The sequence below is a fragment of the Salmo salar genome, chromosome 08 (assembly GCF_965601325.2).
Source record: "Salmo salar chromosome 08, fSalSal1, whole genome shotgun sequence".
Classification (NCBI taxonomy): Eukaryota; Metazoa; Chordata; class Actinopteri; order Salmoniformes; family Salmonidae; genus Salmo; species Salmo salar.
This window is the reverse complement of record NC_138298.1, coordinates 16,590,081-16,616,007: the sequence shown is the minus strand read 5'-3', so window position 1 is coordinate 16,616,007 and position 25,927 is coordinate 16,590,081. Positions and strand designations below refer to the sequence as shown.

Here is a 25,927-nt window from a genome sequence, read left to right as displayed (position 1 = left end):
TAGTACAGATCGGGGACCCATAACGTAATTTCGTTACCGTAATTCTGGTAGCGGATGTAAATCAACTTCAATTACTGTAGTTCAATTACCCAAATAGATGTTCTCAAACTCAGTGTCATAGCTGACTCCCCATTCTTTCTGCAGACATCTTTGCATCTTAATTCAGAGCAGATATTCACCAAATTCAACAGAAAAGCATAAAGGTTTATATAAGAAACTCTTTGCTGTACTTACAGAAACATGAAATTATATCATAAAATGTTAACCACAGTCAAGCCCATCTTTAACACAGTGATTCAAGTACCTAAGAACATGGAGTCATTGGAGTTTATAAAAAAAATCCATATGTGTTGATTCAAGAATGAAGTATAATGTTTTGAGTAGACAGAGAAGGGCAACTCAGTCCCTGCAATGATACAAAAATAACCAAGTCAGTCAGCACAGTGTCAATTTTGAATTGAATGTTTTTTTAAATGGCCACACACTCAACATTGCACAAATGATATATGTGACAAGTAGAATAACTTCTCACTATGGTAACACTTTACCTTTTCTGTAAATCTGGTGCCCTCGCTTTGGAAAAGGTTCAACATTACAGTACGCACATCTTCACTACTTCATGTCAAGTAAACATGAATTAAGGCACTATAATTTCCTCATTATAAAACACCAGCATCAAACAAAAAGACAACGTTATAAATTTATCATTGAAGCATTTTTACAGACACCATCACACCAACCATCACCATTATCTACCTCATCATAGTCATTCTTTCCTCAGTTCACTTCATCCAGTTCCCTACTACATCCTAAACCAACAAAATGAACTACAAACTAACTAGTCCTACATTACATGTCACTTTACACTATACTAGCTAATACTACATATCACTACAATCTATACAAGGCTGGGTGCATTTTCTGCTGGTGTATCCTGAGGTAGCGTACAGGCGAACGGCTTCTCTCCTGTGTGGATCTTCAGGTGCATCTTCAGATGGTGTTGGTGGGAGAACCTCTTCTCACACTGGGGGCAGCTGTAGGGTTTCTCCCCCGTGTGGACCCTCTGGTGCCTCTTCAGGTGGCCAGCCTGGGTGAAGCGCATGTGACACTGGGTACAGCTGAAGGGTTTCACACCTGTGTGGACCCTCTGGTGCCTCTTCAGGTTGGACGGGTGGGAGAAACTGGCCCGGCATAGGGGGCAGACAAATGGTTTCTCCCCCGTATGCATCCTCTGGTGGATCTTCACCTGTTTGGGGAAACTGAAGGCTTTCCCACAGAATGAACACGGGAAGCGCTTCTCTTTGTCACCGGATCTACTGATAGCATTACTACTACTGTCACTTGTCAATGGGCTTGTGTAGCCATTTAGTGTTGAGGCACTGGCATTGTCTGAGGTCTGGTTTAACATTAGGAGAGTGTGAGGAGGACGAAGGCCAGGGAGTGTCTGTGATGTCGCAGGGTCCATGTTCCAGTTGATAGATCCTATAGAAGGTATGCTGAAGGCAGCACCTGTTAGGGGGTTAACCTGAGGCGCCATCAGTCTCTCTGAATCACAACTATAGGAGCAGGACGGAGCATCGGTAGTCAAGTCTGTGTCTGTTCTCTCCAGCCGAATACGGACACGTCCCTGTCCCCGCAGACCTAATCTACGCCTCGCCCTGGTCTCAGCCAGTCTGTTGTCATGGAGACTAAGTTCGGTTTTTGTTTTGTGATCGACTGTCTGTTTCAGGTTGTGCTTAACAGTGTTGTTCCCCAACCCAAAGTTGATGCTGTCCCCTCTGGTCCTGGCCTGCTCAGTGACGTTGTCCCCTGGGCTCTTAGCTGCACCCGTCTGGGTCTGGGAATCCAAGATGGCCACCCAGTCTGCTCTGTTAGCCTCCAGCCAACCACCTTCAGGAAGAGGTTAGAAAATAGACTTCAAAAACATGGCAGAGAAGACTCTACATGTACAGTTGAGTTAATTACTTGTTCATACATTATAATGTGTGTGTTTTGTATGTTGTAAGTTGTATTTATTCATTTTATGAATGAAGAAAATTAAAAATAGTCCAATTGAAGATCTATTACTGTATGTAGGATATATGTATTTCTCCCTTACCTTGCTCCCCCATCTTTAATCCACTCAGCAGGTCGATGCTCTCTGGTCTGTCTTCTACTGTCTCCTCTTTGACCAGCAGCAGATCAGGCTTCCCATCCTCCATGTCTACTGACTGTAAGAGATACAGAGTGACAGGATGTTGGATCAAGAAATCTGATATGAGCACCCTGCTATGAGGCAACATCTGATTGGGCAAAGAGGCATTGCTATGCCGTGCGGTGCTATGCAAACATGCTACTTGATTTGATACTATGCAGCAAACATGTTAGTTGATTTGATTACTTGACACCCTTCAATGGTTTCATAATTCAAAGACATAGTCCCACACTTAAGACAAAATTGATCAAGACCTGGGCCCGTATCCACAAAGCATCTCAGAGTAGGAAATTGGTCGTAAGTGCTGAGAATAGAGACATTTTACTCCTACTCTAATGGGTAAATATGCAGCGAGCCTGTGGCTCCTGTGCCACTTGCAAATTTCAAAATTACACTCTGCCTCCCCAGTTTGGGAATCACTGCTCTAGAGTTCACAGCTGGCGATGCCTCATTGCGATTGGTTATTCCCCATTATTTGCGACAATGCCAATGAGCGTCACCACCATCCTTTGCAGTAACTCAAACTGTTCAGATTACCAGCTGAGAAACGTTTGAGTGGATTTTACTCCTGGCTCAGAGTTTGTCTGAGCAGTGTCTTAACATCATCCTAAAACATACTCTGAGCTGGGAGGTTTTTATTGTCTTAAAAAAAAGTTTGAACTGGATTCCTAAGACCTTTTCTGAGATGCCCAGGGCCCGTATCCACAAAGAATCTCAGAGTAGAAGTGCTGATTGAGGATCAGGTCCCCATCTGTCTATATAGTCATATTTATTATGATCTAAAAGGCAAAACTGATCCTAGATCAGCACTCCTACTCTGAGAGGCCTAATACCATACAGACAGTAGTTCACAGTGACTGACCATGTTCCCCTCAGGGTTCCCCAGACCCTCCTCACACCCCTCCTCCTTCACCAGCAGCACCTCTGGACCGTCCTCCTCCTGGAAGAGACAGGTGATACAGATTATACAGACATACACTCCCTCAGGTACGTACACACAGAGAATAAACACACTTTGAACATGGAGTGTTACCCATCCCCACTACGTTTGAGTCCTATACTGTAGTTAGAGAATTATTTCATTGTTGTTAAAACCCATCATGGTGGACATAAATATGATGTAGTGGGTAAATGAGTCAGCTATGATAAGTCAAAAGTCAGACAAACCTGACAAAACTATTTTGACATGTACAGTATGTGTTTGTTAGTGTGTGGGTATGTGTAGGTATATTTATTAAGTGTATAATGGTTATAAAGTGCTGTTCGGTGTATGCAGAATAGGGTGAAATCAGATGTGATGTATACTAAAGAGAGTCTCAATGATAGTCTTAGAAGAGTACCATCTTGTGTTTATTAATAAACATAAACAAGTTTTAAATACACCACACATGTCAACTACAAATCTGCATTCATATTCTCATTAAAAGTGTCTTGGGGAAAAAAATAAGTATTGAATGGAAGTAATGAAATAGGCATTTGTGAACATCATTATAGCCTACACAGTACAAACACAATATCTAACAGACCTTTTAGGCTTATACAGTATATGCCTTATACACCGAGTGTACAAAACATTAGGAACTAGGCTTGGGAGGTAAACCGTGTATACTGGGGTATTTGGAAATAGTCACAGGATGGTTTATCAATACCGTATTAACTATTTCTTTGCAGGTTTTCAATACATTTTTATATTTGTAGCTACTTAAAATCTCTACCGGATCGATGTCCCTAAACCGAGACAGTTGTTGCTCAATATGCGATAATGTGACTAGAAAACATTGTATACAACAGCCAACTTTCCGGGACACAGACATGTCTTACATGGGCAAAAAGCTTACATTCTTGTTAATCTAACTTCAGTGTCCAATTTACAGTAGCTATTACAGAAAATAAATACCATGCTATTTTTTGAGGATAGTGCACAACAACAAAACAATTTTATCACGGCAACTGGTATGATACATTCACCTCTGAAGGTAAATTATGTACTTACATTTCAATAATCTTGCTCTGATTTGTCATCCTGAGGGTCCCAGAGATAAAATGTAGTTTTGTTTGAAAAAAATAATATTATGATATTCAAATGTAGTAACTGGGTTCTACAGTTTGACCCCACTGCTGTCTCTGGCTCCACCCCCCTTATGATCCATCATGTATGACATTCCTGGGAGTGTGTAAACTTTTTTTTTTTTATTACCATAGCATTTTTGTATGTTCTTTATAGTTATGTACTTAAATGTATAAATTGACCAATTCGGCACATTTGGGCAAACTCCTGGCAGACTTGATACAAAATGGTGTAATGTAAAAGTGGTGTAATTCTTCGCTGCCCGCACCTGCCCGCCCGTCCAGCATCACCACTCTAGATGGTTCTGACTTATAATATGTGGACAACTACAAATACCTAGCTGTCTGGTTAGACTGTAAACTCTCCTTCCAGACTCGCATTAAACATCTCCGATCTCCTTCCAGTTCTCTGCTGCCAATGACTAGAACAAACTGCAAAAATCTCTGAAGCTGGAGACTCTTACCTCCCTCACTAGCTTTAAGCACCAGCTGTCAGAGCAGCTCACAGATCACTGCACCTGTACATAGCTCATCTGTAAATAGCCCATCCAATCTACCTCATCCCCATACTGTATTTATTTATTTATTTATTTTGCTCCTTTGCACCCCAGTATCTCAACTTGCACATTCATCTTCTGCACATCTACCATTCCAGTGTTTAATTGCTATATTGTAATTACTTTGCCACCATGGCCTATTTATTGCCTTACCTCTCTTATCCTACCTCATTTGCACATGCTGTATATAGATTTTTCTACTGTATTATTGATTGTGTTTGTTTATTCCATGTGTAACTCTGTATTTGTTGGATGTGTCAAACTGCTTTGATTTTTCTTGGCCAGGTCGCAGTTGCAAATGAGAACTTGTACTCAACTAGCCTACCTGGTTAAATAAAGGTGAAAGTAAATTAAATTTAAAAATAAATAAACTGATCAGTCTGAAACTTTGCACACACACTGCTGCCATCTTGTGGACAACATCTAAAATAACACAGAATCCTAACTGCCTTTCTCTTGCATTTCAAACATGATGGAACAAACATGTTTTTGTTTGTATTATCTTTCACTAGATCTAATGTGTTATATTATCTTACATTAATTTCACATTCCCACAAACTTCAAAGTGTTTCCTTTCAAATGGTATCAAGAATATGCATATCCTTGCTTCAGGTCCTGAGCTACAGGCAGTTAGATTTGGTTATGTCATTTTAGGCGAAATTTTTTAAAAAAAAAGGGTCCGATCCTATTACTAAGTAAATACCTGCAGTCAACTTGTGCAATAAGTTAGGAGATAAAGCAGATTGCGTTCTTCATTATACATTATGAAGCTTACTGCAGTTCCCCGGAACAGTTGGTTTGCAAATAGCACAACGGGAGAAAGCGGATGCAGGTGAGTCCTGCTGTGTAGTCCTGCTGTGTTTGCGTTTTATATTGAAAGTCAGTGAGTTTTTTGCTTCAATAGTGTGATCAGGGATGTGCAACTATATTTTTCCTTCACAATAAAAACATTAGTGAAACACATTCGGCAGAAAATATCTGATGAAAATGAAGCTGACAACAGAAGTGCAAAGCTATTTGGCTGGCAGCCACACAAATAAATGAACTTACAAATGAAAAAGCAAGGTATGGCCATCATCTTTCTAATGTTTATCATAGAAAGAATGTACCCAGCTACATTTCCTAATGTTTTGCTGAAAGTAAATATTGCATTTTACAGAAATTACAATAAGCATTTTAGATCTGTGTTCACAAAGCAGCAAGATATTTCCTGTGTGAAAAACACAGAATTTTACTTAAGCTCAACTTGCTAGTTATCTAAGTAAGTGGCTGATTTAATAAGGTGACGGGCATCTTTCTCTTCTCCATTCTCTTTCTTTTCATCGTTAGAACCATTTTGTGAAACCGGGCCCTGGCTTTTACAGAATTACACTGATTGGCCCAAGAGGGTGCTATTGCAATCAACTGAAACTCCAAACGTTGAACACGCACATCTCCTGTCTCGACAGGTTTACTGTTGCCTTGTTGTTGTTAAACCCATCATGGTGGACATACACTGAGCGTACAAAACAGTGTACTTTCCATGACTGACTGACCAGGTGAATCCAGGTGAAGGTTATGATCCCTTATTGATGTCACTTGTTAAATCAACTTAAAATCAGTGTCGATAAAGGGGAGGAGACAGGTTAAAGAATGATTTTTAAGCCTTGAGACAACTGAGACATGGATTGTGTATATGTGCCATTCAGAGGGTGAATGGGCAAGACAAGACACAAATGTTTAAGTGCCTTTGAATGGGGTATGGTAGTAGGTGCCAGGCGCACCGGTTTGAGTGTGTCAAGAACTGCAACGCCGCTGGGTTTTTCTCACTCAACAGTTTACATGTGTATCAAGAATGTTCCACCACCCAAAAGACATCCAGCCAACTTGACAACTGTGGGAAGCATTGTCGTCAACATGGGCCAGCATCCCTGTGGAACGATTTCGACACCTTGTAGAGTCATTGCCCTGACGAATTGAGGCTGTTCTGAGGGCAAAAATGGGGTATAACTCAATATTAGGAAGGTATTCCACACAATGTCTGGATGCAATATTCTACCCAGGAATATTCAACATTGAAATATGTTACTCTTGTTATTCTAAATGCATCTGTGGATCTTTTCTGCTGACAACAATGAAAATGTATATTTGCCTTTAATGCAGGGTTTGATCTAAATGTAAGAAGCTATCGAGTGGAATGGTTACTTTCTATGTTATAGAGTGGAATGTTTTTTCTGCTGGTGCATCCTGAGGTATCTCCTCTCTGAGAACCTCTTCCCACAGTGCGCACTGGCAAACGGCCTCTCTCCCATGTGGACCCTCTGGTGCCTCTTCAGGTCACCAGCCTGGGTGAAACGCATGTGACACTGGGTACAGCTGAAGGGTTTCTCCCCTGTGTGGACCCTCTGGTGTCTCTTCAGGTCACCAGCCTGGGCGAAGCGCATGTGACACTGGCTACAGCTAAAGGGTTTCTCCCCTGTGTGGACCATCTGGTGCCTCTTCAGGTTGCCAGCCTTGGCGAAGTGCATGTGACACTGGGTACAGCTGAAGGATTTCTCCCCTGTGTGGACCCTCTGGTGGATCTCCACCTTCTTGGGGCAGCTGAAGCCTTTGTTACAGAACATGCAGAGGAACCGTTTCTCTTTACTATTGTTTGATGTTGCTCCCCCTCCCTGAGCCTGCGCTCTAGCCCTGTTGTTTGAGTTCAATACCTGATCAAAAAGGATGCGGCCGTGTGAATTGGAAGGTGCCATCGACGTGGACACTGGGTCGCAATCTCTGAACGTGAGTAAAGGGGAGTGGGTCACAACATTTAGATTTGTCTGTAGGCTTTCCCTGTAGTCTAAGAAGTCGCTGGTGTTTCCCTGCGAGTGTCCTTCTCCTAAATGAGTCTGGTCTACATTCCATGTCAGAGGAGCGCCGCCCTCCACTTTCACAGTCACCTCATCTACGACCAGCGCCTCCCCCTTCTTATCTAGGCACCCTTCAGAGTACACACTACTACTGTACTGGTTCCAGTCCCCTGTCATTGGATTAGTCTGTGTATCCAAGACCAAAGGCATGTCACCAGGTATCATCTCTGTCTCTGTAGCATATGAACAGGACGGGCCACTCTGAGTCTGTAACAAGTCACTTGAATATGGATGGGACCGCACCGTCCTCTGGCTCGTGTTACCATAAAGTAAATACTCTGAGCGGGAAGCAAGAGGACAGCCAAGTTGCCCCAGCCCCGTTAAAGTCTCGGTATCTGTCTCTGACTTGAGGATGGCGTTCGGCGTTCCACTGACCTCCATGATTCTGTGTCGGGTCCTGGGCTGCACTGGGGGGGTGGTGGGGTCCTCCGTGGCTACAGGGGGCGCTCCAGCTGCTCCAGTCTGGATGTCTCTGCTGTGCCGTAGGTCCTCCTCTCCTTCAGACCTCTCCTGTTTGACTCCAGGACCTGCATCCTCTGCAGACTGACACAAAAAGAGAGGAGGTTATCAGTACACGAGTTAAATTGTATAACAATGTTGTAGGGAAGTCTCACAAGCTCCCCTATGGCAGATAAATAAGGATGTACATGTAAACAAGTGAATAGCTGAGGGGAGCCTTTCTGAAATACTTTGATTTACAAAGTAGCACATTTTCTATGCAATACTATTACACTAACTTCTATCATGATAACGTGCTGGGTTGAGGTTCCACTCCCCTCATCAACAGTGATTGGTTGGTCATCTCTCCATGTATTGTGTCCCACTGGCTTCACAAAGCTCCTGTGGCCTCCAGTGAGATGTCCTTCACCTGAGAGAGTGATTGGGGGAAAAGAGGTGGTTAGGTTAGCTACTGTCAATGCTCAACACTATATTGTACACTATTGACACTGTCTAGAATTGGCCAGGATGTAAGGCATCACTTCTCATAACTTCTTGATATACTATTTATTGATTGAGGTATTATGTTCCATGTATCACATTGTTTTCATTGAGTAAATAATAGGAAATGCAGTAAATCAAGAATCTGGTTAGAATGAGTGTCTTTGAGCAAGACAGCTAGCTAAGTAATCAGGGGAATTATTGCATAATATCCAAAAACTGCCCCAGACCCAATTGTTGGCAACACATCTCAATAGGGTCCAGTTGCTACATCATCTCTCAGAGCAGTCATCCCTTTAGAAAGTGGGGGTGTCCTAAAGGAGTGGGCGATTCGGAAGAGGGGATTTCGAGAAGCGCTGGAACCGCCATGACTTGATATATCAATTATATTCAAATATTCAATAATAAATAATACATTGTAAAAAAGTTAAGGTAGCTAACGTTAGCTAGTACTTACATTTACGAAAAAAATAGTTACATACATGGCTACCTGTAGGTAACGTTCAAAGACACAGCTCACAATAGACATTTTTTTTGCATAACTGAAATTTCTTGCTGTCATCTCTGCAGAGTGCAGACCATGACTAACGTCCGATAACCCAAACGACGTCTTGAGTTGCACCTTTCAAAACCCCCACATCTTCTTATATGGTTCCTTTCTAAATGTCCACTCCTTTCGAAACCCCTACTTTTCCAAAGAGATTGATTCACATATCAGTAGGTGGCAGCATAGAGACCGTAAAGGGATGACCTCTCTGAGAGATGATGTCGCAGCTGGGCCGCTGTCCTGTGGCGGTTCAAGAACATTTCAACTGGGGGGGTGGCAAGCTGGGGCCAGTTGTACTGTTAGAGGGTCCAGTTGGCATTAGACGTTATTGTTGTCATATCGTGTTCTTCACGTATTTCATACTCCACATTTAGGGGGGACACAAAAATCCCCCCCCCCCCCCCCGCGCTGTCACACATCTGAACACATACATGTGCAGGAGGCGACAGGCATATATTTTCAGCCTCGGCCTTCTGCAAAATGTACCTCTTGCCGTTCCTCTGTGTCGGTCGAGGATCTTGACACTACTGGGACGACTGGCGAGGACGCGCTCTCGCATTGTCCTCTCTGCGCGCTCCCGTGCCACCTTCAGTTCCAGTAGCTGTAGTTTCCTCCGCAATCCCCTGTTTTCTTTCTGGCTTTGTGTTATTTCCAAACGAAGCACTGCATAGTCGTCGTCTACGAGTTTACATATCTCTGTCACAGCTGCATTCGCTAGCACCTCCATGATGGAGGCTATTTGAGTGTGAAAAACAATACAGTTAGCCATTGTTAGCTAACGTTAGTATCTAGCTAGCTATCGTCCCCTAGATAACTTCTATTGACAACGTCTGGTCTCCAATGCGAATTAAAGACTACATGTGGTGAGTGTGTGATATTGTGCAGTTAAATTAGTCATATCTTGAGTTCCAGAGTGTTAATAAATCCTTAAATAACGCTAACCTGGAAACTGTTCTTGGTCACCGTTTACTTCTTCTTTTTTGTATGGTTTTCCGGCAGACTAGACGCTGTGTTGCGAATTACTGCCTTTCACAGGTCGGAGTGTGAATCGCACATTTTGTTCACAAAAAAAGAAGCTCTAACAAATCCTGGATGGAAGCCCTTCTCTCAAAACCCCCTGCACTAAAATATCTGCTGCTGCTACTACCAAATCAATCTTCTGGGATTTCCATTCCATCTGTGCGGTACAATTAATGACCATAGCAATAAACAGACATTTGGGCACCCCCACAGAATTTTCCACTGAAACTACACACTCCTTTATCCCATGCCCTTTTGCACACTTTCACATTTCGGAATAAATGGTTTCCATGCGTATGATGCCATTCCATTTGCTCCAGCTATTATTATGAGCTGTCCTCCCCTCAGCAGCCTCCTGTGGCGCTGTTCTTTGAAATACGGTACTGCTTATTACGTTACACATCAAATCTCCTATCATCAGTATCTTTCAAACTGAGAGCAAACTTGTTTAGAAAGAACAGTGTGTTAGCAAGAATACTGTAGAAAATAATATAATTACTTTATTCCATCTACATCACCTTGGTAAGGTAAATATTAAACTGTCCTTGTTCCAGCCTAGGTTTACTGTTTCTAGGCAATTCGACGGTAATGGAATTGCGCTGAGGCTCAGATTATTTTACTTAAAATAATTCCAAACAAAACCATTGATGTAAAAGTTTAACAAACCATACAACTCTATGCACAATGACTACTTTTAACAAGTTACACTGAACATTTGACAAAAACACATTTGCAGGAATACCTATGCAGGTGCAAAGTTTGGTAACAGAATCTCAATAAAATCTCCCTAAATGTTTTATGTGACCACATTTTCCAAAAACTCTTAAATATTAAAAGATGTCTGCAGAAAGAATGGGATGTCAGCTATGAAATGATACCTTTGGTTAGAATATTGATATTTTGGTTATTGAACTACAGTAAGTGAAGTGGATTTACACCCAGTAACAGAATTGCGGTAACATAATTTAATCATGGGTCCCTCATCTGTACTACACAGAAGTGCATAATTATAGATATGTAATTTTCTTAATGTTGATGTATCCTAAATAGGTACACAAAATGTATAAATATGCAATATCGTCCTTTGCATATTTGGGTTTTATTCTTCACACTGGCTATTATTTTAATGGAGTGGCTGCGGTTACGGATTTTCTGGAACCCGATTCGTCGTGGCTATTGATACAGAGGTTTTTGCGCATGTGCAGGATTTTTTTACGCCTCTGCTGCGCAAGTGGCTTCCGCTTCCCCCTCATTGATATGGCGGGGAAACTTCATGTTGTAGGCCACAATGAAGATATGGTCGACATGTTCAAATTATGCAGACAAATACTTTGTCTGTTGTAACAGAATATTTAGGCAAGCATTTCAAAACACAAGCAAGACATACAGGCAGTCAAAATAGCGATTCATTTCTCATTATCATTGCAAACATTGGCTAGTTATTTTTTCCGCAACTCTCGCAATGATATGACAGACCTCGTTGAAGATTGAATGCAGCCCCCAGGACAAAATGAGTTTGACACCCCTTGTCTACATCACACAAAACTTCAAAACAAAATTAAGACATTGGGCAAGTTTCTCAGCTGGTAATCATGACAGTATGCGGTACCTCAAAGATAGTGATGACGCTCATTGACATTGTTGCACATGATAGCTATGAACTTTATAGCACGCTTCAGACAGCCACGGTGAATGATAAAACGTGTTGATATAATTTTTCACCTGACACGATCACTTTGATTACTTTTAGTCATAGCCTATATAATATGTTGGCTTGCATAACTTATTATTATTATTTTTTTTCTTACCAAATCTGATTGTTGTTAAAAACCTGTTGGGGCTAGGGGGCAGTATTTGCACGGCCGGATAAAAAACGTAACCGATTTAATCTGGTTACTACTCTTGCCCAGTAACTAGAATATGCATATAATTAGTAGATTTGGATAGAAAACACTCTAAAGTTTCTAAAACTGTTTGAATGGTGTCTGAGTATAACAGAACTCATATGGCAGGCCAAAACCTGAGAAGATTCCATGCAGGAAGTGGAAATCTGATTTGTGGAATCACCTTCAACACTTTGCCTATGAAACACACCGTGAGTTAGGATTCATTTAGCACTTCCTAAGGCTCCCACTAGATGTCAACAGTCTTTACAAAGTGGTTTGAGTCTTCTCCGGTAGAAACTGACCGAACGAGAGGCCTGGAAAGTTGGTCATAGGGGGTGGGCCATTACTACTATGACGCGGGCGCCCGTGGGTACCCTTTCGTTCCGAAACGTTTAGTAAGACAATGCAATCGTCTGCCTTGAATGTTATTGAAGCTCTGATTGAAAAAGGCCCTAAAGATATATGTTATACAACATTTGACATGTTTGAACGAACGTAAATATATATTTTTTGCACATTCCCACGCGACAAGTCCCGCGCGCCTCGTACATTATGAGTAGCCTTCGGAACGCACTAACAAGAAGGAGCTATTGGGACATAAATTATTACCTTTTTCGAACAAAACTCAATTTGTTGTGGACCTGGGATTCCTGGAAGTGCCTTCTGATGAAGATAATCAAAGGTAAGGGAATATTTACAATAGTATATTTGATTTTAGATGGTTCCAAGATGGCGCTAACCTGTATCGCCTAGCCTATTTTTCTGAGCATAGCACCTCGTTTATTGCAAAGTGTGATTTCCCAGTAAAGTTATTTTTAAATCTGGCAATGCGGTTGCATTCACGAGATGTTAATCTATAATTCTTTGAATGACAATATTAGATTTGACCAATGTTTTCGAATAGTAATTTTGTAAATTGTAGCGCTGATTCACCGGAAGCATTTCAGGGAAAATATTTTCTGAACATCACGAGCCGATGTAAAATGCTGTTTTTATATATAAATATGAACTTTATCGAACAAAAGAATGCATGTATTGTGTAACATGATGTCCTAGGAGTGTCATCTGATGAAGATTGTCAAAGGTTAGTGCATAATTTTAGCTGGTTTTCTGCTTTTGGTGACGCCTGTCTTTGCATTGAAAAATAGCTGTGTAATGTTTTGTCAATGTACTGTCCTAACATAATCTAACTTTATGCTTTTGCCGTAAAGCCTCTTTGAAATCGGACAACGTGGTTGGATTAAGGTGGTGTTTTATCTTTCAAATGGTGTAAAATAGTTGATTGTTTAAGAAATTGAAATGATTAGATTTTTGCTATCTTGTCAAGCAATCCCGTTACCGGGATGAGAACGGGAAGGGGTCCCATAGAGGTTAAAAGCGGAATTTTGACAATATTACCGTTATATCAACACATTTGTCACTCAACTTTATGTTGCGCTCCAAAGGGATGCATTGAAATAACATGTTGGTAATTAAATAATTGAAAGTAAAACGTGTTTAATTATTAGCCTAGTGGTTAAGTATTTAAGCATATCATGTGAAATAATAGGGGTGGTCTGGAGTCTAACTAAAATGACATAACCCCAGGTGTGTTCTCATTCCCTATTCAGATACCCTTAGTATAACCTTACAAAATGCACACTGCCAAATGGCAGTGATAAAGCAACACCTCTGTCAATAAATAGACATTCATAAATGACATAAGATATTCAATAGCAGGTAAACATAAACCAATCAGTATGGCACCAAGTCAATCAATACACTTAAAAACAGTCATTTCACCATACATGTAAAAACATACACATTCAATAACAGGCCCTGGGTTGAGACCCAGGGCCTCAGGGCCTCAAGCTTAATGAGGAGCTTGGAGGGTACTATGGTGTTGAATGCTGAGCTGTGGTGAATGAACAGCATTCTTACATAGGTATCCTCTTGTCCAGATGGGATAGGGCAGTGTGATGGCGATAGCCCTTATGCACATTCCATGATCAAACGTTCTAAACACACTTCCTATCGGTGTGGCAATTTCCGGTCAGTCTAGTTGTTATCGACGATATAACGTTACTACCACTATGTCGCAGTTTTTTACTAGGTGTCTTCAGGACTTGCCTCAAATGAATATTAATGATGTACATCGAATTGTTAAAAATCAGCCTCAGAGACTCCAGCTAGCAAGAATAAAGCTTCCTATGAGAATAACATCCTCTCGTTTCCGAGAGGTTTGCCATGTCCGAGGAGAGACCTCAGCTGACCACCTAGCTGAGCGGATGTTCAAGGGATCTCGTATGCAGACCACGGAGATGAAGAGGGGGCTAGCCATGGAGCCAGTGGCTGTACAGGAGTACTGCACACTGAAGAATGTTAACTTCTTTCCGTGTGGCTTCGTAGTGCACCCAGATGCTCCGTGGTTAGGATCCTCTCAGGGGCGGAAATCCCAAGGGGGACGGGGGGGACACGACCCCCCCATCCTGGGAAAAATATGATTTGTCCCCCCCAATATATCACTGAAACATAACTATGTAATTTAAATAATATTAATAATACGCAATGAAAGAAATTGTGCTGATTATAGACACTTAATAGCGCGTTTTTAAGTTTCAAAAGATTGCAACCCCCCCCCCCCCCACCCTTTGCCTCACAATGGTTTGATCCACTGCTAGTTCCTTAGCTTGCTAGGTAACAGAGAGGTCGTATCTACTGTCTGAAAGGCACTCAATGCACGTAACTGATTAAGCTAGCTAGTGCCTATTCCATTTATGTGGCGTCGTCAAAGATGGAATCAGCATGCAGATGATATAAGTTAGTGCTTCAAAGTCCCTGTGATAAGGTTAGCGATAAACTGAAATCCAAACTGAACAGAACTACACTCTCTTCTACCATTGTCTTAAATATATTTAATGGTCTCGTTGCAAAAGCTAAATTGTCGCAAGTGAACTTTTATTTATTTATTTTATTTCACCTTTATTTAACCCGGGTAGCAAAGATTATAGCAAACACCACTGAAACTGAATTGGTGCTCGCTAGCTTTGCAAATTCAGCTATTGTTGGAAGCCAGCCAATATGAAACAAACTATTAAAATTACAAAAGGTTGCAGCATATGTTGTGTAAATGGTGAACTCATACAGCTGTCAACTCTTGTCATTTTAATCCGTTTCACATTTGCTAGCTACCTTTTAGATCGAAGCCCAAATAGAATGATTGAAGATGATAGAAGCCCATCTCCTACTGTAAATAACCTACACACTGTGTGTGTAGCCAGCCAGCCAGCCAGCCAGGTAGAAAAATGGCAGAAAAATAAAAAGACGGACATCAGAGTATTTTTCAATACACCAAAACGCATAGTAAGAACCCTAGTAGCCTAATATCTCAAAGACTAGTTGATAAAATGTTCATAAGAAAGAAATGAAATTCTAATGGAAATGTTTCACAATGATGTCATTAGGCAGAGCAGGCAACAGATGGCACACAGACAGCAGAGTTGGGGACAGATATGCAGGGACAGACTGGCAGAGACAGGGAGTCTCAGGTAAGTTTGTTGAGTCTTTGTTTGGCAACATTATGAAAGGTTCTCAATTTTTTTGACTTGTAAAATAGGAACATAATTGGAAAATGCCATGGATACCCCCACTCTAAACTTCAACTGGTGACTGAACTAAGATTTGTTAAAGGCAATGGTATTGCTGTTGTGATTAGTTGTGTAGTTTTGGGTACCGGTAGTTAGGAGTACGGCAAACACCTTATTTCTTTGGTTCGTCAATATACATTTACCATATTACAATGTAGGCTATGTGTTACAGCACTACTTTTGGTGTCCCCCTCAGGAACTGCTCTTGAGAAAATTTCATTTAATTGTCCCCTCCAAAGTTGATATCAGATTTTCGCCAATGGATTCTCTCCAGATGGAATCATATTTGATCCCAGTGTGAGACCACATTTTGGACTCTTAGAGGTCAAGTGCCCAAATGTACCAAGTTATGTTGACTGCCCTTACCTGAAGATACAGAATGGAGAGCTGAAGTTGAAGAGATCTCATGCTTACTACTGGCAGGTGCAAGGTCAAATCCTTCTCACAGGTTGTAGCTGGTGTGACTGTCATCTGTGCACAGGAGGACATCCTAGTTGAAATGATATATACAGATCTACAGGTTTCAAAAACTATAAGAGAGAAGGTTGACCACTTACTTTTACCACTACTTACAGAAGTGTCTCTCGCACCTGAATGGATCCCCTGCATGGGTGCCAAGTTTAGTGGTTTTATGAAAAATAAGTATTGATGTTCTTGTTTAGAAATCTACAGTAGAACAGATTTGTTTAAAAAAAATGTATTTCAGCAAATGTTCAACAGTTCAGTTAATCAATTACACATCTCTAACATTGTATTCAATCTTGAATTCTGGCTATTCTGTGTTTACTTGATTTCTTTCCCCCACCCCTGTTACTCATTGCCTAATTAAAGCCAATACAAGCTCCACACAAACTGATATTCACTACAACACAAATGATTGATACATGTCGTAGATAAACAAATTATCATTTTGCTGCGAGCAAATAAACACATGTACATTTACACTGGCTTGGCCCATGCTCTGGACCGGATCAAGACCTTATTCTTCATCCCTCTCAGTCGGAGCAGGAGGTTTCAGTCATCTTCCCCAAACATCAGGTCTCTTTGAATGTGCCAGTTCCACGCGAAGACAGTAGGAACAACACCTCTTTTTAGGTATTGTGCCCCCCCCCCCCCCCCCCCAATTTTTCCCTCAACAAAGTCACTTTCGACGAAATGTGTACTACACACCTTTGTGTGTTTGGTGACAGCAAAGTTGTCACGACGTACTGCCACCAACCACCTTTTTCTGAGCTCTACATCGACCGGGAAACGATGGAAGCTCACAATACTATTACATTTGTAAGAAACTGAACACAGAGGCACTGAACAATGTTCATTAGCACCTCCTTCGCGGGGCTGTAATTTAAACGTAGTCATTGTGAACTATTTCAGTCAGAAATGCATTGACGATAGCTAGTAAACTAATGAATGTAATCAACCCGATCAGAAGTAAATTAGAACGTTGGAGGCGGTATAATGCATAGAGTCTATTGCATCGTCTGTGGACCAATTGGGGCGGTATGCAAATTGAAGTGGGTCTAGGGTGGCAGGTAAGGTTGAAGGTGATATGATCTGCAGAGATAGTTTTCTAAACTAAAACTCAAAAGAAATAGGCTACATAAGAAGCATTAGGCTCTCTGTCTGATATGAGATTTTGAACACTTGAATATGCTCCCCTCATTGCACTGGCGCCGTCGTAGGCTTGACAACATTTGTTCGCCGTTATAAACTAGGTGGTTCGAGCTCTGAACGCTGATTGGCTGACAAAACATTTATTTTGACTCATCTAATTACGTTGGTAACCAGTTTAAATAGCAATAAGGCACCTCGGGTTTTGTGGTATATGGCCAATATACCACAGCTAAGGGCTGTCTGTATCCAGGGACTCCCGTTACAATATTTATTGCTTAAATATTCCCCTTGTACTATCAGTTAAATACATTTTTTAAGACCTGGGGTACTTTTTAAGTCACATTCCTGAAGCCCAAGAAACAAACACTTAGCTTCCTAGTACATATTAATTAAACCTTTTTAATTTCCATGACGTTTTGGAGGGTTACTGTCAAACTGATTTATTACATTCAAAAAAGGACAATGACAGGCGCAATTGCCCTAAACTACTTTGACACATTGTAGGCTACTCACGATACAAATGTCTCTGCCGCTTACTGACGTGACTTGCTAGCAAAACGTTATCGACTAGCTTGGGTTAGCTAGTTAGTGGCTAATAGTAGATCGTGTTGAGTAGTATCTTCAGACAGGACAAGTGGAGGACTTAGTGATTTGGGGGCCCCCAGGCAGAGACCAGTCTGAGCCCCTCAGCATCAGATACAGTACCTATAGAAAGTCTACAAGCCCCTTGGATGTCTTCACATTTTGTATTACAAAATGGGATTAAAATGGATTTAATAACTTTTTTTTTTAACAATCTACACAAAATAATCTGTCAAAGTGGATAAATAATCTTAAAAAAATATATATATTCACCCCCGATTGAATATTAGAAACACCTTTGACAGCGATTAAAGCTGTGTGTCTTTGCAAGAGCTTTGCATACCTGTATTGTGCAATATTTGCCCATTATTCTTTTAAAGATTCTTCAAACTCTGTCAAATTAGTTGTTGATCATTGCTAGATAAGCATTTCCAGGTCTTGCCATAGATTTCCAAGCCGATTTTAAGTCAAAACTGTAACCCGGTGTAACAGCTGTCCAACAAAGCCAAGAAGACTGGTTTCAGCACCAGCGTAACATATGTGATCGTACTTCTTAACTCTCTTGCATAGTGTTTTTAAAGAAAGGACTGTCTAGCCAGCGAGCCCAGTTGATTGGTGTTTATTCTGACGATAGACACAAGGAAGCACATTAGATGTGCAGGACAACAGTATGTTGATGGCTGTAGATTTGTGATTAGTCACTTGCATGTCAATATTAGACTGGGTATTTTGAAAATCAAATATATCATAATGTAAAAAAATAGTACACAAAATACAATAAATGTAAGTAACTGACAATAGGCACAAGAAACTCTGCAAGGTGTCAAAAGCGTTCCACAGGGATCCTTGCCCATGTTGATTCCAGTGCTTCTCACAGTTGTGTCAAGTTGGCTGGTGGACCATTCTTGATACACACGGGAAACTGTTGAGCGTGACAAACCCAGCAGCGTTGCATTTCTTGACACAAACCTGCACGCCTGGCACCTACTACCATACCGCATTAAGGCACTTCAATCTTTTGTCTTGCCCATTCACGCACTGAATGGCGAACATATACAATCTGTCTCGATGCATAAAAATCTGTCTTTAACCTGTCTTCTCCCCTTCATCTATACTGATTGAAGTGGATTTAACAGGTGACATCAAAAAGGGGTCATAGCTTTTACCCCAATTCACCTGGCCAGTCTGTCATGGAAAGAGCAGGTGTTCTTAGTGTTTTGTATACTCATATCTATATATCTCAGCAAAAAAAGAAATGTCCTCTCACTGTCAACTGTGTTTATTTACAGCAAACTTAAAATGTGTAAATATTTGTATGAACATAAGATTCAACAACTGAGACAAACTGAACAAGTTCCACAGACATGTGACTAACAGAAATGGAATGTGTCCCTGAACAAAGGGGGGGGGGGGGGGGGGGGGGGGTCAAAAGTAACAGTCAGTATCTGGTGTGGCTACCAGCTGTATTAAGTACTGCAGTGCATCTCCTCCTCATGGACTGCATCAGATTTGCCTGTTCTTGCTGTGAGATGTTACCCCACTCTTCCACCAAGGCACCTGCAAGTTCCCGGACATTTCTGGGGGGAACGGCCCTCGCCCTCTGATCCAACAGGTCCCAAACGTGCTCAATGGGCTTGAGATCCATGCTCTTCGCTGGCCATGGCGGAACACTGACATTCCTGTCTTACAGGAAATCACGCACAGAACGAGCAGTATGGCTGGTGGCATTGTCATGCTGGAGGGTCATGTCAGGATGAGCCTGCAGGAAGGGTACCACATGAGGGAGGAGGATGTCTTCCCTGTAACGCACAGCGTTGAGATTGCCTGCAATGACAACAAGCTTAGTCCGATGATGCTGTGACACATCGCCCCAGACCATGACGGACCCTCCACCTCCAAATCAATCCCGCTCCAGAATACAGGCCTCGGTTTAACGCTCATCCTTCAACGATAAACGAGAATCCGACCATCACCCCTGGTGAGACAAAACCGTGACTCGTCAGTGAAGAGCACTTTTTGCCAGTCCTGTCTGGTCCAGTGACAGTGGGTTTGTGCCCATAGGTGACGTTGTTGCCGGAGATGTCTGGTGAGGACCTGCCTTACAACAGGCCTACAAGCCCTCAGTCCAGCCTCTCTCAGCCTATTGCGGACAGTCTGAGCACTGATGGAGAGAGTGTGCGTTCCTGGTGTAACTCGGGCAGTTGTTGTTGCCAGCCTGTACCTGTCCCGCAGGTGTGATGTTCTGATGTACCCATCTTGTGCAGGTGTTGTTACACGTGGTCTGCCACTGCGAGGACGATCAGCTGTCCGTCCTGTCTCCCTGTAGCGCTGTCTTAGGCATTTCACAGTACGGACATTGCAATTTATTGCCCTGACCACATCTGCAGTCCTCATGCCTCAATGCAGCATGCCTAAGGCACGTTCATGCAGATGAGCAGGGACCCTGGGCATCTTTCTTTTGGTGTTTTTCAGAGTTAGTAGAAAGGCCTCTTTAGTGTCCTAAGTTTTCATAACTGTGACCTTAATTGCCTACCGTCTGTAAGCTGTTAGTGTCTTAACAACCGGTCCACAGGTGCATGTTCATTAATTGTTTATGGTTCATTGAACAAGCATGGGAAATGGTGTTTAAACCCTTTACAATGAAGATCTGTGAAGTTATTTGGATTTTTACAAATTATCTTTGAAAGACAGGGTCCTGAAAAAGGGACGTTTCTTTTTTTGCTGAGACAGACACAGACAGACGGACATACATACCAGGACATGTACATAATGAACTCGTACACATTGTAAATATGAAAATAGAATCCAATATTTCAGACGTGACCTACCGCTTGCATGTCAATATCAGACTGGGAAGAATTAAACGTTTGCCATCTCCACCTATCTGTAAGCATGACCAATGGCATAACACCTTATTGATTTGTGAATTCAACCAACCAATAGGAATACCTAAACATCAAATACATATTTCTGCCGTGTCAAGTGGAAACATAACTAACCCTGTTACACCGGCAACATTCATTGTCTTCTTAGTAAGCAACTCCAGTGTAGATTTGGCCTTCTGTTTTAGGTTATTATTCTGCTGAAAAGTGAATTCATCTCCCAGTGTCTGGTGGAAAGCAAACTGAACCTGGTTTTCCTCTAGGATTCTGCCTGTGCTTTAACTCCCTAGTCCTTACAATTATAAGTATACCCATACCCATCACTTTACTTGAAAATATTGAGAGTGGTACTCAGTAATGTGTTGTATTGGATTTTCCCCAAACATAACACTTTGTATTCAGGACAAAAAGTGAATTGCTGCAAACAGAATGCATGTTTTTGAATATTTTTATTCTGTACAGGCTTCTTTCTTTTCACTCTGTCAATTAGGTTAGTATTGTGGAGTAACTACAATGTTGTTCTCCCATCACAGCCATTAAACTCTAACTGTTTTAAAAAGTCACCATTGGCCTCATGGGGAACTCCGTGAGCGGTTTCCTTCCTATTCGGCAACTGAGTTAGGAAGGACGTCTATCTTTTTAGTGACTGGGTGTATTGATACACCATCCAAAGTGTAATTCGTAACTTGACCATGCTCAAAAGAATATTCAATGTCTGCTTTTTTTTTACCCATCTACCAATAGGTGCCCTTCTTTGCAAGGCATTTGAAAACCTCACCAGTTTTGTGGTTGAATCTGTGTTTGAAATTCACTGCTCGACTGAGGGACCTCACAGATAATTGTATGTGGGGGATACAGAGATAAGGTAGTCATTCACTACATGCGCATACCGACAATACACACATCATATGCTGCTGCTACCCTGTTCTTTATTCTTACTCTTAATCTTGTCTATTCTGATGCCTAGTCACTTTACCCTGCCTTTATGTACATACAAAAAAATTGCATTGTTACATGCGCCGAATACAACAGGTATAGACTTTACAGTGAAATGTTTTACTTATGAGCCCTTTCCCAACAATGCTGAGTTAAAGACAAATATTTGTTGAATAAGAAAGGAAATGGTAAAACAATGAGGTTATATACAAGAAACACCAGTACCTGAGCCAATGTGCTGGTGTACGAGGTAGTGGAAGTAATACAGTATGTACATGCGGGTAGGGTCAAAAGTGACTAGGCAGTCAGGATATATAATAAACAGAGTACCAGCAGCGTATATGAAGTGTGAAAATGTGTGTGTGTGTGTGTGGCGTCAATATGCGTGTGTGTTGGGAGTGTCAGTGTAGCATGTCTGAGTGTGTGGGTAGAGTCTAGTGAGTGTGTATAGAGCCAGTGCAAGGAAGTCAGTGCAAAAACAATTCAGATAAATAAATAAAAGGGGGTCAATGTACAGTTGAAGTCAGAAGTTTACATGCACCTTAGGCAAATACATTAACTACGTTTTTCACAATTTCTGACATTTAATCCTAGTAAAAATTCCCTGTCTTAGGTCAGTTAGGATCACCACTTTATTTTAAGAATGTGAAATGTCAGAATAATAGCAGAGCGAATGATTTATTTCACCTTTTATTTCTTTCATTACATTCCCAGTGGATCAGAAGTTTACATACACTCAATTAGTATTTGGTAGCATTGCCTTTAAAACATTTTGGGTAGCCTTCAACAAGCTTCCCACAATAAGTTGGGGAATTTTGGCCCATTCCTCCTGACAGAGCTGGTGTAACTGAGTCAGGTTTGCTGGCCTCCTTGCTCGCACACGCTTTTTCAGTTCTGCCCACAAATTTTCTATAGGATTGAGGTCAGGGCTTTGTGATGACCACTCCAATACCTTGACTTTGTTGTCCTTAAGCCATTTTGCCACAACTTTGGAAGTATGCTTGGAGTCATTGTCCATTTGGAAGACCCATTTGTGACCAAGCTTTAACTTCCTGATTGTCTTGGGATGTTGCTTCAATATATCCATATAGTTTTCTTTCCTCATGATGCCATCTATTTTGTGAAGTGCACCAGTCCCTCCTGCAGCAAAGCATACCCACAAAATGATGCTGCCACCCCCGTGCTTCACGGTTGGGATGGTGCTCTTCGGCTTGCAAGCCCCCCCCTTTTTCCTCCAAACATAACGATGGTCATTATGGCCAAACAGTTATATTTTTGTTTCATCAGACCAGAGGAATTTCCCCAAAAAGTACAATCTTTGTCCCCATGTGCAGTTGCAAACCGTAGTCTGTTTTCTTTATGGCGGTTTTGGAGCAGTGGCTTCTTCCTTGCTGTGCGGCCTTTCAGATTATGTGGATATATGACTCGTTTTACTGTGGATATCGATACTTTTGTACCTGATTCCTCCAGCATCTTCACAAGGTCCTTGCTGTTCTGGGATTGATTTGCACTTTTCGCACCAAAGTATGTTCATCTCTAGGAGACAGAACACGTCTCCTCCTGAGTGGTATGACGGCTGCGTGGTCCCATGGTGTTTATACTTGCATACTATTGTTTGTACAGATGAACGTGGTATCTTCAGGCGTTTGGAAATTGCTCCCAACGATGAACCAGACTTGTGGAGGTCTACACATTTTTTTCTGAGGTCTTGGCTGATTTCTTTTGATTTTCCCATGATGTCAAGCAAAGAGGCACTGAGTTTGAAGGTAGGCCTTGAAATACATACAAGCTGTTTAAAGGCACAGTCATCTTAGTGTATGTAGTATGTAAACTTCTGACCCAGTGATACAGTGAATTATAAGTGAAATAATCTGTCTGTAAACAATTGTTGGAAAAATTACTTGTCATGCACAAAGTAGATGTCCTAACCGACTTGCCAAAACTATAGTTTGTTAACAAGAAATTTGTGGAGTGGTTGAAAAACGAGTTTTAATGACTCCAACCTAAGTGTATGTAAACTTCCGACTTCAACTGTAAATAGTCCGTTTTGATTAACTGTTGAGCGAGCAGTCTTATTGTTTTGGGGGTAGAAGCAGTTCATGTGTCTTTTGGTCCCAGACTTTGGCGCTCGGGTACCACTTGCCATGCAATAGCAGTAAGAACAGTCTATGACTTGGGTGTCTTTCCTCTGACACCGCCTGGTATAGAGGTCCTGGATGGCATGGTTCGGCCCCAGTGATGTACTGGGCCGTACGCACTACCCTCTGTAGCGCCCTGCGGTCAGATGCCGAGCAGTTGCCATACCAAGCGTTGATGCAGCCAGTCAATATGTTCTCAATGGTGCAGCTGTAGAACTTTGAGGATTTGAGGGCCTATGCCATATCTTTTCAGTCTCCTGAGGGGGAAGAGTCGTTTTCGTGCCCTCTTCACAACTGTTTTTGTGTGTTTGGACCATGATAGGTCCTTAGTGATGTGGACACTGAGAAACTTGAAGCTCTCAGCCCCATCGCTGTGAATGGGGGTGTGTTCGCACCTCCATTTCCTGTAGTCCACAATAAGTTCCTCTGTCTTGCCCCCGTTGGTTTTTGTCCAAGCGTCACGTACACTACCGTTCAACAATTTGGGGTCACATAGAAATGTCTGTGTTTTTGACAGAAAATCATAATTTTTTGTCCATTAAAATAACATCAAATTGATCAGAAATACAGTGAGACATTGTTAATGTTGTAAATTACTATTGTAGCTGGAACCGGCATATTTTTTTATGGAATATCTACATAGGCGTACAGAGGCCCATTTATCAGCAACCATCACTCCTTTGTTCCAATGGCACGTTGTGTTAGCTAATCCAAGTTGATAATTTTTAAAGGTTAATTGATCATTAGAAAACCCTTTTGCAATTATGTTAGCACAGCTGAAAACTGTTGTTCATATTAAAGAAGTAATTAAACTAGCCCTCTTTAGACTAGTTGAGTATCTGGAGCATCAGCATTTGTGGGTTTGATTACAGGCTCAAAATGTCCAGAAACAAAGAACTTTCTTCTGAAACTCATCAGTCTATTCTTGTTCTGAGAAATGAAGGCTATTCCATGCGAGAAATTGAAGATCTCGTACAACGCTGTGCACTACTCCCTTCACAGAACAGAACAAACTGTCTCTAACCAGAATAGAAAGAGGAGTGGGAGGCCCCGGTACACAACTGAGCAAGAGGACAAGTACATTAGAGTGTCTAGTTTGAGAAACAGACGTCTCACAAGTCCTCAACTGGCAGCTTCATTAAATAGTACTCGCAAAACACCAGTCTTGACGTCAAAAGTGAAGAGGCGACTCCGGGATGCTGGCCTTCTAGGCAGAGTTGCAAAGAAAAAGCCATATCTCAGACTGGCCAATAAAAGATTAAGATGGGCAAAAGAACAGACATTGGACAGAGGAAGATTGGGAAAAAAGTGCTATGGACAGACATAAAGAACATTTGTGACACGCAGAAAAAATGAAAAGATGCTGGAGGAGTGCTTGACGCCATCTGTCAAGCATGGAGGCAATATGATGGTCTGGAGGTGCTTTGGTGGTGAAGTGGGAGATTTGTACAGTCTAAAAGAGACTTCCTTCTTCAAGATCCATCACTCCCATTTTGCCATGCCATACCATACCCTGTGGACGGTGCTTAATTGGAGCCAATTTCCTCTTACAACAGGACAATGACCCAAAGCATAGCTCCAAACTATGCAAGAACTATTTAGGGAAGAAGCGGTCAGCTGGTATTCTGTCTATAATGGAGTGGCCAGCACAGTCACCAGATCTCAACCCTATTGAGCTGTTGTGGGAGCAGCTTGACCATATGGTACATAAGAAGTGCCCATCAAGCCAAACCAACTTGTGGGAGGTGCTTCAGGAAGCATGGGGTGAAATCTCTTCAGATTACCTCAACAAATTGACAACTAGAATGCCAACGGTCTGCAAGGCTGTAATTGCTGCAAATGGAGGATTCTTTGAAGAAAGAAAAGTTAAGGACACAAGTATTATTTCAATTAAAAATCATTATTTATAACCTTGTCAATATCTTGACTATATTTACTATTCATTTTGCGACTGATTTCATGTATGTTTTCATGGAAAACAAGGACATTTCTAAGTGACCCTAAACTTTTGAACGGTAGTGTATCTCCCTCAAATACATGGCTTCCTT

General features: G+C 41.6%; 1 protein-coding gene across 2 annotated transcripts; it reads right to left on the bottom strand.

The window, feature by feature from the left end:
* Positions 1-350: 350 nt before the first annotated feature.
* On the bottom strand, positions 351-10,231 carry LOC106610112 (uncharacterized). Of its 2 annotated transcripts, XM_082978207.1 has the most exons (7): positions 10,138-10,231; positions 9,682-9,930; positions 8,447-8,577; positions 8,085-8,252; positions 3,057-3,134; positions 2,099-2,210; positions 351-1,890 (listed from the first exon to the last, which is right to left on the bottom strand). In XM_082978207.1, exons 2-7 carry the CDS (start codon positions 9,920-9,922, stop codon positions 899-901), a joined length of 1,722 nt encoding a protein of 573 aa, XP_082834333.1. In that variant the 5' UTR covers positions 9,923-9,930; positions 10,138-10,231; the 3' UTR covers positions 351-898. The 2 variants fall into 2 exon arrangements, with proteins under 2 accessions (XP_082834333.1, XP_014064756.3); XM_014209281.3 differs by having other exon boundaries at positions 9,682-10,205.
* Positions 10,232-25,927: the final 15,696 nt, after the last annotated feature.

Coding starts and splice junctions, on each gene's coding strand:
- LOC106610112 (XM_014209281.3), bottom strand. CDS start 9,964: ATGGCTAACTGTATTGTTTTTCACACTCAAATAGCCTCCATCATGGAG. Junction 8,253..8,446: donor AGCACGTTATCATGATAGAA/GTTAGTGTAATA, acceptor TTTTTGTGTCAG/TCTGCAGAGGATGCAGGTCC. Junction 2,211..3,056: donor GGAACCCTGAGGGGAACATG/GTCAGTCACTGT, acceptor TATCTCTTACAG/TCAGTAGACATGGAGGATGG.